Raw genomic sequence first — 19371 nt, forward strand, 5'->3', positions numbered from 1 at the left:
CTATATAATGTGCAGAGATCAACATAATTGACAAGAAGACCGGAAGTCCATTAAAGTATATAAGGATATAGAAAAATCCTTCTAATGATCACTCTACACGTTGATGTACTACCAAACAGTTAGAGTGGGGAAACGCTCTCGGACCCACGTAGGGTCTAAGAGTAGGCCAGAGCGTCAACACAGCAGCCCAGCCGCTAGTAGGACATACTCTGACTGAGTTCTTCGGTCAGGTGCCCCGTGCAGGTCCGGGTGTCAAAAGAATAGGCCTGCAGCAGTGCTAAGCTTGTCGTAAAAGGCGACTAAATAGTGCTCAGAAACCTAGCCGGGGGCAAGGCGCTCTGCCCACAGAGCAACTGGGATGTGTGCCCCAGGTGGTGGAATGGGGTACCCCTGGCATGTTAATGCTGGGGTTGTCAGGCTATAATACGGAAAACATGACCGCAAACCATAGTGGTGCATCGTGTTGGGAAAGATGCCACGTTCCTCGCACGTTAAAGAATCCTGCTGTGGTATTCGATAGGAGTAGGAACCACTGCGCTCCGCCGCAGGAGGCTAAATTACCCAATCTTACCCATCCATCCCTTTTTCTAGTGGCAATCAAAATTTGTCGACCCTACTGTCCTTGTGTCCCATCCCATTTTTCATTTCATCATCATTTCATGTTCATTTTATCATCCATTTCATGTTCATCGTCTGAATATAGCTGAAATACTGCTGCTCGGACGTTAAACCCCAACAATCAATCAATCAATCAATCTTCGGTCAGGTATCCCGAAGGCTGGGCTCCGCTACCTTCTACTACTTATCGGCATTACTAATAGAATCCCCGTAAGGGGCAGTCGTGCGAGTTCCGTAAGGATAGTCAAGACTATAAAAACCCCCAATCATCATCTTCTAATGATAATGGTACAAATGACACACACACATGGTTGTTGTTGTATTTGCTATATCACACTGTAATGTGTTTTATAAATTTATTTTATTTTTTTTAAATTGAATATGCATTGAAATACATTCCTTTTATGTTCGTATAGTCATTAATTTGAATCATTGTATATTAAAAAGGAGACTGAGGTATCATTCTAAAAATGGATGTAAAAATAAGAAAATCACAAACGTAAAGGTGGTTTCAATATTACGAGCAGACTGTTAATCTATAAAAAAAGAAATGTATTACTCTCTGACTATTTTCTGTGTATCCTTCAGAAATTGTTTTTTGTAGTGTAATTATAATGTACTAAACAGTGTTTGACATTAACATTTTATAAACAATGTCCTATTGGGCTAGTTGATGAAAATTCTATTTATCCAGATTGATATTTAGGTTGTCCTTTACTAAGTACATGTTGATAAACAAATAAAATCTGGTTGTATCCTGGGCAAGTATGATTCAACCTTTACTTGTCTGGATGGTATTTTCACTTGTCCCGGGCAATAGGACAACCTATAAAGTCATACCCTATTAAATAGTTTTCATCCATATTACTTGTCAATGTACGTCAATGCTACCAGTTTTTAGTGGAGTCCGAGTTGCTCATTTGCAACTTGTGGAAAAGGACAGGAAACTTCGTGATGTGCTTGGAATCCTGATGTCATTGGTAACAAGCAATTTTGAAAGAGTAATCAATGGAACTAAGATTCAAGCAGAAATCAAAGGAATATAATCCAGGAACAAAGACAAGACATGGAAAAAAGACACTCACAAGAAAGAAATGTGATGTTATTGTTAAAAAAAAATAATTTAAAAAAATGATTTTCCCCAAAAATGTTATCAAAAACCAATAAGTTTTGCATGAATAAAACATATTTATCAATTTCAATTTCATTACTTACATTACTCTAGAGAGCTTAACACTATTTATTACTGGTGTTCCTTCAGTGTAACATGATTGTGTAGGAAAAATGAAACTTACTTTTGCATTGCTTGAGTTAATTGTTTTAAACTCGATAGAAAATGGAGATCTCAAATGCAAACCTTTTTTCATTATATTGAAAATATTTAGTCACTTTGATGTAAGCAACATAATGTATCCATATTTACAGGGATGAAAAAAATATAGGTTTTAAATGAACGCATTTAAACCGATTATTACCTTGCAATTCAAGCGACTTATAAAATTAATTCATTACGCAAAAGTGTTTTAACATGGCGGATGTTTCTAGAAAAGCAGAGGATGCTTACCCTACTGTTGCACCTGGTCCATGCTCCCAGTTTTGAGTGGAGTCCGAGTTGCTTATTTGCTTTTGTTACTTTGTATGTATGATTTTAGTTACTTTATGTTCTTTGTTGTGTATATCTGTTTTCCATGTCTGGTCTTTGTCCCTGGATTACATTCTTTTGATAACCGCTATAACCTTGGTTCCCTTGATTAATCTTTAATTAGTTAGTACATCCCAAGCCTTACTGGTAATCAGTATTATCATTGCACTAATCACAGAAGAAACATTCGAATTTGATAGAGTTTTTTACGTTCCAACCACTGACTGATTTTTTTGACTGAAACTTACATATGTTTTAACTGATTTGAGATATTCAAGTATCAATAGGCTAGCTATGATAAAATCTTTTATCCAAATGCAACTTTCCTTGCAACTTATGGAATCAAAACATTGAAATTCCATTACTGCTTCTACATTATCTTGTATAAGAAAACCTGAAATAGGATTTTTCAAATAAACCAATAGAAGTCGAACTGTTGTGGAATGTGTCCAGCTAGAAAGTACATATACCACTTCGATCAATCATGATGTATGATTTTTTTCAATAATGTAATTTGTTTTCATAATATGTATTGCATACTGATTCTACTTTTACTGCCGACTTCATGTCGTTGTAATGACAGAAGCAATAGATTTCCAACATTTATATACCCTTAGATGTCGCACATAAAACCGATATTTAAGTTTATGGTCGTCTGCTCCGTTTTGTGTTGTCAAAGAAGTGTAATAATATGTTTCTTGTCTTATATTTTATTCATCTTTTTGGAACCGTTTGCCTTCCTCTTTTCTTGATTTGAAACATAAAGCATTTGAAGGCATTTTCCCCTTTGATTTCGTCTTTTTTTATATTATTGGCACTTTTTATTTGTTTTTTTTTTTCGTAAAGCTCATTATTAAGGAATAATGGATACCAAGTTAACCAAACCAATATTTTGAAATAAAGACGGATTGTCTTCCAGTACTACATGTGTATTTTTAGTGCATCAAACAAAGTCACTTGGGATCTTCGATCTAAAATTAATTTCGTGTACCTATGGTACACACCTCATTATAATACTGAGATAGGTCCATAACTCCAGTCTTTATGAGGTCCTGCAATTAAGTGCCAACCCTGGTCCTGGTGCGGCAAAAATGGCATGATAACATTCTTTATTTCCATGGTAACTCCAATGGAACTGAATGACATCAGAAAAAGTAAAGAATATTCTCAGACTTTCTTAGATTCTCATACTCTTTAAGTTTCATGGCATCGGGGTCTAAACTTGTGTAGACGAAATAGTCTCTAAAGCAAAATGCATTCACGTGAATAATTGTTTTATGTAGGGTGCCACATGAAGTAATTTGATATGTTTATAAGCTGTGTGTTGTTCCCAACCTACTTTATACTTGCAAAATAATTGAGGTACATTACTTTCTGCATTTACTCAAACAAGCACAACGAGAACCACGTAATGATGACATTTTTATTACAAAACTGAGAAACAGATATCAAATTTTTTTTCTTTGTAACAACATTTAAGTAAAGAACAATTATGCATAGCATAAAAGCACAAATTGACAAATCTGAATCTCTTTGGGACTTATTACTATGCAATCAATATGTGACGTTTTAATTCTATCATTTTCTGCTGTGCACGTCTTTATATTTATTTCATCGATTGTCTTATTCAATTTCAAGAATTTTGTAGCTCTCTTTTTGCTAGAGGACCTTTACTTCTTTCCAACAGGAACACCAGGAACGGCTCCTGGTACACCTCCTGGTAAAACACCACCTTGCACTCCACCTGGGAAAGCCCCAGGTACGCCGGGTACTCCCGGAACAGCACCTTGAATGGCGCCAGGAATGGCACCAGGAATGGCTCCGGGAACAACTCCTGGAACTGTACCAATTGTCTGTGGTTGTGTTCCGGGACTTGCCTGATTACAGGCTATCTGTGTACATGATGCCTACAGAGAATAAAAATAACAATTTACAAAAGGTAATTTGGCCAAAAGTTTTACTGTGAATGTGTTTATAAAGTCGTATTTGTGCTTTTGTGTTGTTTGACTAGATTTGTCCAAGTCTCTTTATTTTCCAATATTATTTTGAGTATTAGTCCATATAAAATTCAGATACTGATTATGGTATGGTGATTGATGGTGTAGAAAAACCCACGGAAAAAACTATGCTTTTTTGGCCCACATTTGCTATACAATGTATTATTATGTGACAATTGTCTTTTCTGTATTTAGTTCTGTATTTTTGAGAAAACTACACTTTAACCTCCCACTAAAAGCAACCAAATTAATCCAAATAAAAAAAACTCTTGCAAAGTGCTAATATTATGAACAATCTACATAAATTTTACATCAAAAGCACAACACCCCAATGAAAAACTAAGACTGGTTATATAGTCTGCAGCTGTTTCTAAACAATAAATAAAAGTGATTTTGGCGGGTTTTTGACATGCATAAATCACCTCCTGTCTGGTTTTTATAAAGACTGCTACTTAAGCAGTTTGATGAATAATGTCAAGGTAAATCAAGGCTAGAAAATTTCATTAGATGTAGTTTATTTTGCACTTATTCTTTCCTCTACTGCAAACAGAAAAAAATAAAAAAAAAATGCAGGGAGAAATCTCGAATAAGTTGACTTTCATTGGTTATAAAAATCATATATATGTTCTCATGATTTTCTTTCAATGCAAAGTCAGAACCATTCTCGAAGACAAGTGAAGGTGTCAACTTTGACTGCAGCTAATGCTTCAAGAAAATTTATTTATCAGTCATATTCTATCTCTCTACCTGTCCGTTTTGTGTATTGCATGTACATCTGTTTCCACAGGTATCAATCTGTTTAGTTTGTCCAACTGGGATAAATTGGTTCTGTGCTCTACAACCTGAAAAAAATTTTTCTGATAAGATAAGATAATACAAAAGTTGCAGATTTAGTCAATGTTTTAGAAGGCTTTTTTGTAGTAGTATGATTGATAAGATACTGTTTCTAAAATGTACTGTACAAAAAGAATTAACAATTGATCTGTCCATTTAAAACTTCATTAAATATTATTCCTGTTTCAACTGTAATGCTATTTATTTTACCATTTCTACCCACTCCTATATTTTAAGTTGATGCTCTATAAAAGAAGTGTGCACCAATGCAGTGGTTCCAACTGTAATGAAAATATTAGGGTCTGATAAACAAAACTGAAGCATGTTAATTGATACAGCAAAACGAATCTTTTGCCACTTACAACAAACTATAGAATTAGTCTAAAAAATAATCAAATATTAAATATTGCAAATTTTGGTCGCAACTGTATAGATATTGATTTTATCAGCGAGTAGTGCTATAGACTACTTACCAGGTACGCACTGGCAAGGTAAAATTGGAATCCATGTTGGACAGATATATGGAATTCCGATATTACTTCTGTAGACACATTGTTGGCCTATTCCACATCCCCTGAAAAAAATCAAAATAGTTTTAATACAGACAATATTAGGAATAATGGAGACACTCCTGTCGTGAATTTTAGACACAAGCTCTCTGAAAAAGCAACTAAAGAAGAAAAAAAGCAAGTTAATAAAAGGTGGTGACTGATCTTTCAGCTAAGTATTTCTCTTGTATTTTTAGCACCTTTTTATCTCGATATATTTTACCAATTTAACTATGTTTTTCAATTGTCGAAAAGCTCCTTTTCTGCCAGCAAGTTTCAAGTGATTTATGAAACATGCTTTGCATCATAACACACGCTCATCTTTCAAAAATTATTTATGTTTAACACTTTGATAATATAATAATAATACAATATTGTTTCTCTTAATTGAAATTAGCTGTCAATGCTGCAAGGTTAATTTTATTTTAAAAAGTATATCTATTCTTGTCTACCTGTGTTTTTTAAAAAATCTCAGTTACATTGATACGCTTGTTAGTAGAACGACAATAAATGCTAGAGGATTTGTTATTAATGTGGTGTATTAGACATTTATTGTCCATGCTTGTAACGATTGACAGATATTGATCAGTTTTCAAAACTATTTTTTTGTAATGTCGTAAAAGCTCTTTTTTTTCATTTTTTTTGCAGGAAAATGGATATGAAAACAGTACATTTTGGTGATTTGTGGAGATATACTGTCATAAAGTCACTAGGTGGTAAAAAAAATTAGAAACACCGCAATGGGCGTTAGCCACCATAATGGCCAAGTGAATTCATCATATTACTTTCAAATTACTGCCACTAGCCATTTAAGATACAGCAGTCAATTGCACAAAAAGTGTGAAATTACCGATAGTCATAAGTTATGACAACATGATAGAAATTAGTATTAGACGTTATAACTTACGATTAATTGTAGACTTACGATTTTTCATGAATTTACTGCAGTAGGACTACATTAAATTTTAAATTTAATCGGACGGTGAACTCGATGAAAATAGAATTTGTTAATATTTCTTCATCATACATTACCTTAAGTTCGTTATCATACAGTTTAAAAAAAAAAAACTTTTTCATTTTTCTGGTTTTTAACCAAATGTTATTAAATATAAAACTCAGTAAGCTTACCTCACATGGCAACTGTTTGGATTTCCTACATTTTGTTGTATAAATTGCTGGTTTTGAAATGTATTCAGAGTATTAAAGCCTGTTTGTCCTGGAAATTGACCCGGTAATTGACCCGGCAATAGCTGTCCATTGATTTGGCCTGGAATTTGATTTTGAAATCCTAACCTTTGTTGCCCAAACTGATTAGGGAACTGTCCGCCTAACTGATTTGGAAACTGTCCGCCTAACTGATTTGGAAACTGTTGATTTCCAAACTGTTGGTTTTGTAATCCTGGTTGTTGGTTAATTAATTGTGCACTTATCCCATGTACTAACACAGCGAATGCGAAAATTGGTAACATGTTTTCGAAAGTTTGAATATAGATAGATTAATGTTTTAGTTGCTTTTATACCAATTTTGTTTTAAGGATGTGTAATATATTTGCACGAGAAGAAACACGTCAGAACTGTCAAAAATGTGTCAGAGTGATGATTTCACATATGGACAGGCGATGATAAATACATGAATTATTTTGCCACTAGCACTAAATCTATCATAACAGCATTTCCCGGGTACGTTGATTCATCTTGCGGGATTTTACAGCAAAAGTAATCCACTGTAATTTAACACCTTTAGGTGTATACGACGCTATTTGGTACATATAGTATTATGCGATTATAATACATGGAGTATAAGGTCAAATCAAGCATCGACTATAAGGCAAAATACTGCTTTTTTTTCATGTGTATATGAAAATCATCATAGTAACATATAAATAAAGTACTAAGTAAATCTCTGTTAAATTAATACCAACAATTGAATTCATTGGATTATAATTATATTACAAAAATCTGCACTTATATAAGAGTAATCAAGGGAACCAAGGTTATAGCGGTAATCAAAAGAATGCAATCCAGGGACAAAGACCAGACATGGAAAACAGACATATACAACAAAGAACATAAAGTAACTAAAATCATACATACAAAGTCACAAAAGCAAATAAGCAACTCGGACTCCACTCAAAACTGGGAGCATGGACCAGGTGCAACAGTAGGGTAAGCATCCTCTGCTTTTCTAGAAACATCCGCCATGTTAAAACACTTTTGCGTAATGAATTAATTTTATAAGTCGCTTGAATTGCAAGGTAATAATCGGTTTAAATGCGTTCATTTAAAACCTATATTTTTTTCATCCCTGTAAATATGGATACATTATGTTGCTTACATCAAAGTGACTAAATATTTTCAATATAATGAAAAAAGGTTTGCATTTGAGATCTCCATTTTCTATCGAGTTTAAAACAATTAACTCAAGCAATGCAAAAGTAAGTTTCATTTTTCCTACACAATCATGTTACACTGAAGGAACACCAGTAATAAATAGTGTTAAGCTCTCTAGAGTAATGTAAGTAATGAAATTGAAATTGATAAATATGTTTTATTCATGCAAAACTTATTGGTTTTTGATAACATTTTTGGGGAAAATCATTTTTTTAAATTATTTTTTTTTAACAATAACATCACATTTCTTTCTTGTGAGTGTCTTTTTTCCATGTCTTGTCTTTGTTCCTGGATTATATTCCTTTGATTTCTGCTTGAATCTTAGTTCCATTGATTACTCTTTCAAAATTGCTTGTTACCAATGACATCAGGATTCCAAGCACATCACGAAGTTTCCTGTCCTTTTCCACAAGTTGTCCAGGACAACAACTAGCTGCAAAGTAATTCATACAACAAGTATATAAAAAAATTTCCGTAAGACACGAATCCAAAATATACGTATAACACCTTAAAATAAACATGCATATACCATCAATATGTATTTATAAATTACCTCAAGGTCCTCAACTTTTTATAATCTGAATTTACTCTAATGCTTTGATTAAATTCTTTCACAAAAAAGTTTAAATGTACCAGTTGTATTTTTTCGTTGTTCACAAGTGATAATGCTGATACATTATATGATATATTAGGGCCAAAAGTGTTATTCAATTATATATTCGTGAGAAAGATTCGTTGACATGGCCCATAAAGTACTCTTTATAAAAAAAAAATTGTATCCAAATACTAAATTTATATGCTTAATTTTCATATCAACTTTATATTCATGAACCAAACGAGTGTCTTGTATTCTCTTCTAAATTGTGCAAGGAATGAACACGACATAAAGTAGTGTTCATAATCTATCGATATTTTACATTTATACAAATTTTGTTTTGTTGGAATTTGCTTCAACAGTTTCTACTAAAAGACCTTAAGTTTATTTTCATGTAGAGAAAATAAAATAAATTCATATTCTTTGTTAAACAAATTTTGTCTACGTTTAAAATTTAACACCAATAGATCCTCTCTTTTTCTTAGATACAATGGAATGGTATATCATTTTGTTTGTTAAATTGGTTATATCTCGTATACAACAGTTCATCGAAAACCAAAACTGTTTTCATTTATATTCACTACAGTCTTTTTTTGAATTTTCAGTAGGTAACATTCACAGCCATTTGATTTGGCATGGCTCTTTTTAAAGCATAAATTTCTTACATCCAATTCCATTTTTTCCTTCGATTTATTACTTTATCTAAAATATTTTTTTATATATTAATTCGTTGCCATCGATAATATCATTATATATATTATACCCTTTTAATCCAGTGTTAATAAACAAGAGTTTTATTGTTGAACTTAATGTTCTCATTACTCCAAATTGTTTTCTAACTCCAGCTTAAGATCTTGGTTGTTTTGTTTCCCCACCTGCTAAACCCCAGAATGTTAACACTTGTTTATTAAATTCCGAGAATTGTTTAAGCCGTTGTTAAGTTTGATGTCTGAACTACTTGTTTTAAATATCAACCATCTTTCTCCAAAAGTAAGGAAATATTGTATTGGTATTATTTTCCAGTGACAGATTTCCCCTTTGACCAATCATATTACCCATGATGCTTTTAAAGATGTGAAGTAGCTTCTGATATGAATCATACATAACCCTGTTTATTCTGTGAATTTATCATTAAATGTCTGTTAACCTTATCTTGCTTATCATCTCATATTAATTTGAACGTTTGTTTTCTTCTTCTTTCAAGTATCTTTCTGGGATTGTTAAGGAGCTTCTGGAGCTTCTAAGGTACGTAAATATAGGTACTAATAATGTCTCGATTATTAGAGACATTCATAAATTATTCATTTTGTTTATTTTACTTTTCCGGTTTAATTTTTCGCACCCACTTTTGCAGTGACCAAAATATATTCCTAGCGCTTTAATTGGTTTATCTGTTCAATTAACTTCTCCTATTTTGTCCCTTGTTTTTTTCAATTTGCGGCCCAAAGGCCATCTGTTTTATTTCTATTTAGAATCAACCATGAAAATTATCAAGATATTTCTAATTCATTCATTGATAATTTTACATCGCTTTTCGAATTACAAAATAAAGTAGTATCATCTATTAACTGATAAATTTTGATACAATGTGTACGCTATCGAGTTTTATACTAAAATCTTAATATTTTGATTAGCTCTTAATCGCTAATTTTATTTTTTTATAACTGAATCTTACAACAAATTATGAAATTTCATAACCCATTTTACCATAAATAGTATTCCCTATAAAGCTACCAAAACAAAAAAAACCGGTAGATTGTTAACATGTTGATCTCTTACTTAAAATCTTGTACCCGGAAGGTCGGGACAGCTATGTAGCCATGTCAAAATATTTATCATTAATGATTAATGCTTTAAAACATACAACAATCTGTAATACGATGATTTGTTTCTCACAGATTTATGGCTATAGAATCTATTTACGTAATTTGTTGACAGACTAAACTTATTTTAAGATCTAGATGCCATTTCGGGTAATTATCTAAACTATTTTATTTTGTTTTGTCCATACATGTCTTCTTCTTGTAGAACGCCCGAATCTAAACCCCATTTCTTATTGTATTTTTGTTAGCTTTCACTTCCTCTTTATATCGACTTAGAAAACCCCTTTTACCTTTCCCACTCGGTCGAATTTTCTAATCAGACACTACTATCGATAAACTTAAACTCAATCTTCGAAATCATTTTTAAATTTTTGTAGTCATTGTATGTACTTTTTTACGTAAAATACATATGTATAAGATATCATTTACCATTGAATTGACATGAATCGATCAATTTATTCCAATAATTATGATATAGCTATATGATTACATTAATACTCCAAATTGCAAGTAGTACAAAGTATCGCCGTAAACATTTTTTTTCAAAATGTTCAGCACATTATCGATCATTCGACGACCATGTCAGTCTGGTATCGAAGGAATGTTGCTAGGATATAGTGCACCCCTAGCAATGCATTGGACTACTGGCCTATAAAATGGATTACGTAAAAGTGTTCTCATAATATCTCTTATATATAAATGGCAATTTGCATTTTACTTTTATTGAGGTATCAACTGCAAATACAAAACAAAAAAAAAACAAAAAAATTTACAACAACAAAAAAGCGTGATTTAACTGGTATGTACAGAAAAAATATTCAAACCAATAAACATGTAAGTCTTGTTTACAAATAATCAAAACATGATTTTCATAGCAAAGTAATTTTGTTACCTTGACTCAAACGTTCAAATGTGCACTGTAAATTTAAGGGTTTTGTTACTTGACTCAGTTTGTTGTCCATTAATCAGTACTAGAACGAACCGGCTTTCACTAATTCTACTTTGGGTTCAACTGGTACGTCGTCTGAATTGAAACATTATTTTTTTTTCAAAATGTATAAATGATAGTTGTTACTTAAAGTGGTTGTGTCTTAATTGTAAGAAAATATTGAACATCCCTGGCGCACCACTTTACTACAATGAGGAAGCGGGTTGTTAACATATTTTTACATTGTTAGTTAATACCGTTTCATTGTCTTCAAATGGTCTTATCTTGTTCTTTTTTGTTTTTGTCTGTTTTAATTTTTTGAACATTTCATTAGGTCTTTGTTAAAATATAAAGCATTCACCTGTTTTTTTTTCTGTACGACACCTTGCCAAAATTTTAATTCAAGTATAGCTGCGATGACTGGACATACATAATATCCAGAAACAGATGGGAATGCCAAATTGTTAAAATTAAATAAACAAATGGACATAACTACAAGCTTAAAGTTGAAGTAACGCTAATGTCAATAACTCGTATAGGATACGATGAATTTCAAACATTATTAAGAAAATATGGAATGTACTTGAATTTTAAATTGCATACGACCAAATTTTTTTGATGTTATAAAATCCAAAGACTTGATCATAGTAATCATGTAAATTACGAAAACTGTCAGACAGAATTACAAATGTACCTTATAAGTTTCGTGGCAACAGGCCTATGTTGCCTTTCCAAGATTAGTTAACCAGTAGCTGGTCACGATTTATGAGGTCGTCTTACGCAAGATTAACGAAAGAACTCAACAAAAATAATTATTTGGTTTATTCTTTAATTTCCACTTTTATGCACAGATGATAACAACCTTAACAATTATGGTTCAGTTTCTATAAAGAGTTTTCATATAAGTATTTCATCTTATAGAAAGGGAGATAAATTAAAAAGATTTCTCTAAATTATCATTTAAAGAACATTTACTTCCCTTTGACTACATCTCACAATATAATAAACAAGCACTCAAAAATTGACATGATTGATTATGGTCTTAATTATAGAAAGCAAATAAAATTTTAAAACGTTTGTAAGTTTATTTATGAAAAGAGAAATTAAATCTATACACGTACACTAATGTATGTTGGGCATAATGATAAATGTTTTAACACTGAAATATTTTTTTTCATATATTTATGGTTGTAGAATCTGTCTTATTTTGATTTTACATATTTCCATGTCCAGTCCAAATTGGTATTTTGGTAATTTTCTAAGTATTCATTCCACTTGATGATACTTGTTTTCATTTGGGACGGCTGAATCCAAACCGCATTTCTAGATGCATTTTTAAGTTTCATTTCCTGTAAGAATCAGGCAGTATGCGAAACATGGTATAAAAAACAATCTCATCATTTTAATAGTGTAATTTGATTATTTGCGCTATCATAATCAAGGAAAACAGACAAGATTTTCCATATTATGCTGGACGATTGCGTTACCATTTCATTGAAAAGCACTGAAAATGAACATTTGAATGGCAGATAACTTCATCAAAAACCCCATTTTTCTTTTTTTTTTATGTTGAAAAATTTCTTAGTAAAGCCATGTAGGGATCAAATAATGGTCTTTTCAAATAGAGAAACCATCCTTAAGTGATATTTCATTGTCATATTGGTGGGGTTTTGACATGCATTTTTCTGATTTTTCCCACTTTGCCTGATTCTTACAAATACTTACACTTAAGCTTTTAATATCTTCTCTACATCCAAGACATTTCGGTAAACCTACCGCATACAGCCGAATTACTACCATACATAAAATGAATCCCAGTCTTCTGTATTACAAAAAGGATAATAACAAACTTCCGAACTGATAAACTGTAGGCAATAGGCAATTTGAGTGGTCAAAAAACGTATAACAAATGGCAATATCAAGTGAAAACCCGGAAAGTTTGAAACCACCGCAATGGTCCTGACTTTATACAGGCACCACAATCTTTTTTTTTATGTTCATTGTTATCAACAGATAAGAGGGAATTAACATAAAACTCTACTAACTCGTTAAATGTTAAGACTTTGACCCCTTCGATCTGAGACAAAAACACACTACAAACGCCAAAAAAAAAAGGTTTCATGTAATACGTAACCGTTTAAATTGTATAAAATATTATTTGAGGGACACAAATTCATAAAATATAGTGAAATGTGTGAAAAAAGCTAGCACAATTAAGACAAACATGCAATATTTAATAGGTTATGATACCTTTGCATTAATTAAGATTTGATTTTAAATTTTTATTATCCTTTATGAATAAAAATAAAAAAAGCCACATGTCAACATATACGTTATTTGAACGAACACGTCTCAGACTGTGACGGCTGTATTCGCTACACTACTCCAAATTGATACAGGGAAGATATAACGTAAGCATAGCAGGGTCAGAAAAATTCCAATCGATGTTAGAACTGTCAAATTTGCAAAGCAATTTTTGTCATTTCCCCCCGCGGGACTCGAACTCGTACCGCTGTGACATCTATGGCAACACCGCCTGCACAAAGTCCAGTCCTAGACCACTCGGTCAGCTAGGCTATATAAAAATATACGCTAGCCTCGTAGGATTAATCTAGGGCTGTAATTTAGCAGACGACGTATGGTAGTACGGGACAGCTCATCAGGTGTTGATATGTAGGATAGAGGATCAAATTAACGATACATGTTACAACAAATCAATATCATAACAAACGGCTCAGAATGAGAGGGCTCTACTCGTTCCACTGCTCCATCGGATCAAATTGATACAGGGAAGATAACGTAAGCAAAACAGGGACTGAAAAATTCCCAACGATGTAAGAACTGTCAAATTTGCAAAGCAATGTTTTTTCGTACCCCCCGTGGGACTCGTACCGTTGTGACATCTATGGCAACAACACCTGCACAAAGTCCAGCGCCCAAGATCAACGCATCTGCTTTGCGGCGCATTATGTATTCAAAAGCCAAACCCGATTGAGAATGGCATGCATAACATACACAGTGAAAGCAAACACCTAAAAGTTTTCTAGTGAGGTAGAAGTGATTAACATTACAAATGTATTTCTATAATTCGGATTTTCAACACTTGAGAATTTGAAATAATATTAGGATCTATTGTTTTTATTGGTTTATTTGAAAAAAGTAAAACGATGCAATATCCGTCTCACAATTTGTTTTCATACAGTCTTTCATAAAATACCACTGCTAAAGAAGATTGTGCAATGTATGTCATAAACTAAACGTAAATGGCTAATTTGTTTTCGAACCGCAACCTTGTTCAGAATCCTTGCTAATTTAACATTTTTCTTTTATTTTATACATCAGTACTTCCCATTTACATATGTCCTCCGTCTACACGATATAAATATTTACTTGCACTTGGAAACTATCAAATTTTTAAGGACGAATTTTGCTAAAGACACTAATTACGCCAATAGCTTGCCATATAAGGAAATAAGTCACTGTAGTACCTAGCCTGGGGCTTTGCCATAATTGACATACATCTGTTGTAAATGACAAATACATCGTCAATCTATTATTTAGTACATACCATGGAAAACAATAAATGTTTAACAGTTGGGGTCACAAACAGGATCTGAAATATTTCTTAAATATTATTTTAAGCTTGTTTCCTCTGTCCATAAAAATATTATCAAATAAACATCATAACCGTGTTCATAAACGAATAATTAAGTCATTATTGCTTTATCTTTTCAGTGTCTTGTTAGTAACACTTTAATGATATAATCTAACCTTTAATGATCCCTGGTTAGGAATACAGGAAAATTCCAAAGTTTCCACTCATTACACAGACGTGGACTCCTGTGTATTACCGAGATACGTCAATATCGGATGTGACGCCAAAAAAAAAAAAACGAAATAACAAGTAATTAAAATTCCAATATTATAAATATAACAAATTTCTCTCTAACAATCAGTTCATTTTCACACAATAGAAGAAACAAGAAACAGAATGTGTCTAAAGCATTTTCAGGTGTTTGTAGTTTTTGCAATTTATGTACATTACTGTACTTCAACTTATCATTGGAGACACCGAAGACTGATCCATGCAGGTACCCGAGTGTATACACTACCAGGTAGATTTTTTCCAGGAAGACTTCCACCAACAATTATATACACAAGGCTAGTTGCTCCTTATCTTCCTGTTGCACCGCTTACTCCTAGAGCGGAAACTATTTATCCAGCAAGGGGACATAACTTTCCAAATCCACTTGAAAATCAGAATACATTTGATCTACCACAGTGGAACCAAGAACAACCACAGTGGATTCCAGAACAGCCACAGTGGAACGCAGAACAGCCTCAGTGGAGCTCAGAACAGCCCCAATGGAATCCTACATCACAAGGGAATCCAACGGGGCCTGTTTTTACTAGTGGTGGAATGAATGAAAATCATATAGTACCAAATGTTCCAAGTGATCAAGTGATTGTGCCTATGTTTCCTCGTGGCAGCAATAACCATGGTGACATAGTACCAGTCACGGTACCAGTTGATCCACAATCTCCTGTTGTTGTTCCTTCAGATGTCCTTCCACCAGTTGTTGTCCCAACTGATCCACAACCTCCAGTGTTCATCCCTCCAGATGCCCAGCCGCCGGTTGTAATTCCAGCTGACCCCCAACCACCAGTGTTAATCCCTACAGATACAGGCGCTTTGCCGCCAGTTGTTGTTCCTAGTGATGTTCTTCCACCGGTCGTTGTTCCAAGAGATGTAAAGAAAAGCTGTCTTGAAACGTAAATATATTTTGTTACTTTTTAAATCACACTGATATTGAAGTATTGACTTGAATTATTTATTATCTTAAGTGATTTATTTGACGACGACGTTTCAGTTGGTATTTTATTATTTTTCGAAACAAATCATGACATACATTTGTTCACCTAATAGGTTGTAAAATGCTTATAATGAAAATTTCCTTTATTTTTAGTGGATGTAAACTAGGAAGCGAGTGTATGTTTCAGGGAAGGTTTATTTGCCCATCACATATAAAAGACGCTCCATGCCAGTGTCAAAAAGGTACGTTTAAGCATAAAGATTTGTTGAAGTTTTTGAAGAAAATAATGTTGGAAATACAGCGATAAAGTTTGTAATAAAGCATAAATGCACAAGTAAAATGAAAATATGTATTGACATTACAAACATTACAGTTCATAATCATATATCTATTTTTAAAAACCTTACAAAAAAGTTTGCAATTTAAATTTTTCCACCAGAAATGATCATATGTTCTTTTATGTATTTCCAGGTTGTAGGGTACAGTATACGTTTATTCCACTTGGTGGTTTAGCAATAGTAGATCCCTGTGGCAATGTTTGTAAATGTAACAGTCTGTTTGGAACGGTAAGTTATCTGTATAAGCATTACCCTTACCTATAATTTTATAAATAATTTTTAAATAATCTCAAACTGTAAATTATTCTGACGTCACAAACATTACAGTGGACACCAGAAAACGTTTTCCTTTGTAAATGGTTTTGAAGCATGTTTATAGAAAACATAATTCGATTAAATGTAAGCAGCAATGAAAAATCACTTTGACATAGAGCTAAACAGCGTTAAAATAGCACGAAAGATCGAGATTTTTAACTACTGCATGTAGCCTTCTGGATCACAGCGTTATGGTTCATTATATTTCCGTTTCAGGCTAACTGTACTAAGAACAAGTGTGAAAATACTAGAAAGGAAGAGTTACTATTAGAACCAGTTCCTTCTGGTAACAGTAATACCGGTCCATTGAGAGGAGACTTTCCACCAGGGCTCTCATTTTCTAGTCAGAATTTTGTTCCACCTATTCCATTTTTGACAACCAACAAATTTCCAACAATAAATGGAAATCAAGGGATTAATAACAACGGACTAAAAACATTAGCAAACGATAATATTAATGATGGACAAATTCAAGGTAGTGCATTACAAAACGATGCAATGGTATTCCCGCTTACTGGATGAGACAAACATCGTGGCGGATAGCTCTCATGAACAAAAGAACAATAAGGCATGAAAATTCAATGACAATGAAATCATATGACTGACTGACCCTTTGTGTTAAAGGTTTGTCGTATGATCGTATTAAGAAATCAATTTATGTCTCGCATAAAGCCAAAGACTGACACTTGCCATGTCGAAGTCATCCACGATCAACGGAATCCATTTGTTCAGTATTTAATACTTTAACTTATGAATTATGTATATATTTATTTCTACATGTGTTTGTATGCTTTTTAACAAATGATCGAATAAATCCATTAAATAAAAAATGTCTTTAGATATTTCTTTATTTGTCGTTAAAAGAAACAATCTGCGCATTTACATTGAAACAAAATGGTAGCTTTGCAGCATGCTGATAACTGTTCATAAATGACCTTAGTAAGTAAAACTTAGATGACAAATTAATATTACTGAACTCATATGTCTGATCTACTACATCGATCCTTGATATGACAGAAAGCGGTCATACGAGAGATGGGTAAGAAAATACATACATATTGTAAAGATTTTCCTCCAGAAAGACACGAATCAAACTATTTTCTAATCCATTATTTAACTTGCGGGCTTTAGCGAGAATGGTGTACACTTTCTCCAATATATTGTATCGTAATACTATTTATATTGAGTCCAGTTTTAGTAGATGATGCCTTTTGAAAAACGAATTATTCAATAATAAAAACAAAAATTTAACTCTTGTCAAATAATGATTATAAAATTAGTGTTTAACAAAATGACACATTATTATGCGAAGAAATGAATTGATAGTATCTTTTTCCAATGTCGTTAAATGTGCTGTGAACAGTATTGATCAGTTACTGCTCTCAGCACTGACAATTTTCGAATGAAAAATCTACTTTTCTTTTTACGACATTGAGGAAAAGGCTCATTACCGATTTCAGCATATACCGTCATTTTGTTCAACGGTTAAAGACAAATATATAGTTTCCTAAGAAAATTAACAACTGTTAACAATGCTAATGAGTATTACACACAACTCTATTTAACCGGAGATATGTTTGAAACCTAGTCTTTACTGAAGGAGAAAATCTTCGATTGTTAAAAATCGCGGGAAAACTAACCTTGGTTTATAAAACTATGCGTGTCTATTTGGTCACTCATTTAGAATTGGAGAAAAGCTGTAACATTTACTGTTAATACTTGCATACATTTAAAGGTCTTAAGTTTGACAAACATATTTTGTCCCACGTTTTATCACTATGAAACATAATAGTAAAATGATGATTAAATGAGTATCCATATCCAACAATATCATTTATAGTGAAAAAATAAAAATAAATTCTGTTATACATATAAATCTGTTTTGGTACTAGTGGTAATCAAATTCACTATTGCAGTTGTTTAGTGACGTGAGTTGTCTCTGTTCTTCCACGGTGATCGCATATTGAACATGAAAATAAAACGTCACAAAGTCCGAAATAAAACTGCAATTAAATGAAAGAATAATCAAGGGAACCAAGGTTCTAGCGGAAATCATAGGAAACTAATCCAGGGACAAAGACCAAACATGGAAAACAGACACACTCAACAAAGTACATTAAGTTACTAAAATATACATACAAAGTACCAAAATGAGCAACTCGGACTCCACTAAAAACTGGGAGCATGGACAAGGTGCAACGGTAGGGTTAGCGTCCTCTGCTTTTCTAGAAACACCATCATAAAAAGGTCACCAGTTTTAATTTCGCTCATGTAAATGAGTATTATTAAAAGATAAATCTTTAATTATGTTAGATAGTGGTACATACGTTGTGAAAATATGCATAAATGACAAAATTGTTTTTAGTATTCTTTATATTATTTGTGTTAAACTTATTAACTACACTGTTCTAAAATGTGTCTTTAACTGTTAAAAGAAATGTGATATTTTCCGGTGATAAAAATCTTTGTATCATCGTCCAGCCACGTCGCCACTTCATCTAAAATTAGAAAACAGATTCTTTCAGTGT

At 32.7% G+C, this 19371-nt stretch overlaps 2 protein-coding genes across 2 annotated transcripts; one reads left to right on the forward strand and one right to left on the reverse strand.

Annotated features, from left to right (window-relative positions):
• Window positions 1-3681: 3681 nt before the first annotated feature.
• On the reverse strand, window positions 3682-15239 carry LOC148619492 (uncharacterized). Its single transcript, XM_088579417.1, has 6 exons — window positions 15148-15239; window positions 8390-8463; window positions 6768-7363; window positions 5565-5665; window positions 5005-5099; window positions 3682-4167 (listed from the first exon to the last, which is right to left on the reverse strand). The coding sequence occupies exons 3-6, from the start codon at window positions 7106-7108 to the stop codon at window positions 3931-3933; spliced, it is 774 nt and encodes a 257-aa protein (XP_088435543.1). The 5' UTR covers window positions 7109-7363; window positions 8390-8463; window positions 15148-15239; the 3' UTR covers window positions 3682-3930.
• On the forward strand, window positions 15224-17683 carry LOC148619493 (uncharacterized). Its single transcript, XM_088579416.1, has 4 exons — window positions 15224-16149; window positions 16344-16432; window positions 16662-16756; window positions 17060-17683. The coding sequence occupies exons 1-4, from the start codon at window positions 15368-15370 to the stop codon at window positions 17363-17365; spliced, it is 1272 nt and encodes a 423-aa protein (XP_088435542.1). The 5' UTR covers window positions 15224-15367; the 3' UTR covers window positions 17366-17683.
• Window positions 17684-19371: the final 1688 nt, after the last annotated feature.

The sequence above is a fragment of the Perna viridis genome, chromosome 4 (assembly GCF_037379345.1).
Source record: "Perna viridis isolate PV_CMFRI_1.1 ecotype Kerala chromosome 4, ASM3737934v1, whole genome shotgun sequence".
NCBI classification, from domain to species: Eukaryota; Metazoa; Mollusca; class Bivalvia; order Mytilida; family Mytilidae; genus Perna; species Perna viridis.

Excerpts from the sequence above, each read along its gene's own strand:
- LOC148619492 (XM_088579417.1), bottom strand. The coding sequence starts at position 7,108 with ATGTTACCAATTTTCGCATTCGCTGTGTTAGTACATGGGATAAGTGCA. Across the intron at positions 5,666-6,767 it reads CCAAACAGTTGCCATGTGAG|GGGATGTGGAATAGGCCAAC; the intron begins GTAAGCTTACTG and ends GATTTTTTTCAG. Across the intron at positions 5,100-5,564 it reads ACCTTGCCAGTGCGTACCTG|GTTGTAGAGCACAGAACCAA; the intron begins GTAAGTAGTCTA and ends AATTTTTTTCAG.
- LOC148619493 (XM_088579416.1), top strand. The coding sequence starts at position 15,368 with ATGTGTCTAAAGCATTTTCAGGTGTTTGTAGTTTTTGCAATTTATGTA. Across the intron at positions 16,150-16,343 it reads AAGAAAAGCTGTCTTGAAAC|TGGATGTAAACTAGGAAGCG; the intron begins GTAAATATATTT and ends CTTTATTTTTAG. Across the intron at positions 16,757-17,059 it reads GTAACAGTCTGTTTGGAACG|GCTAACTGTACTAAGAACAA; the intron begins GTAAGTTATCTG and ends TTTCCGTTTCAG.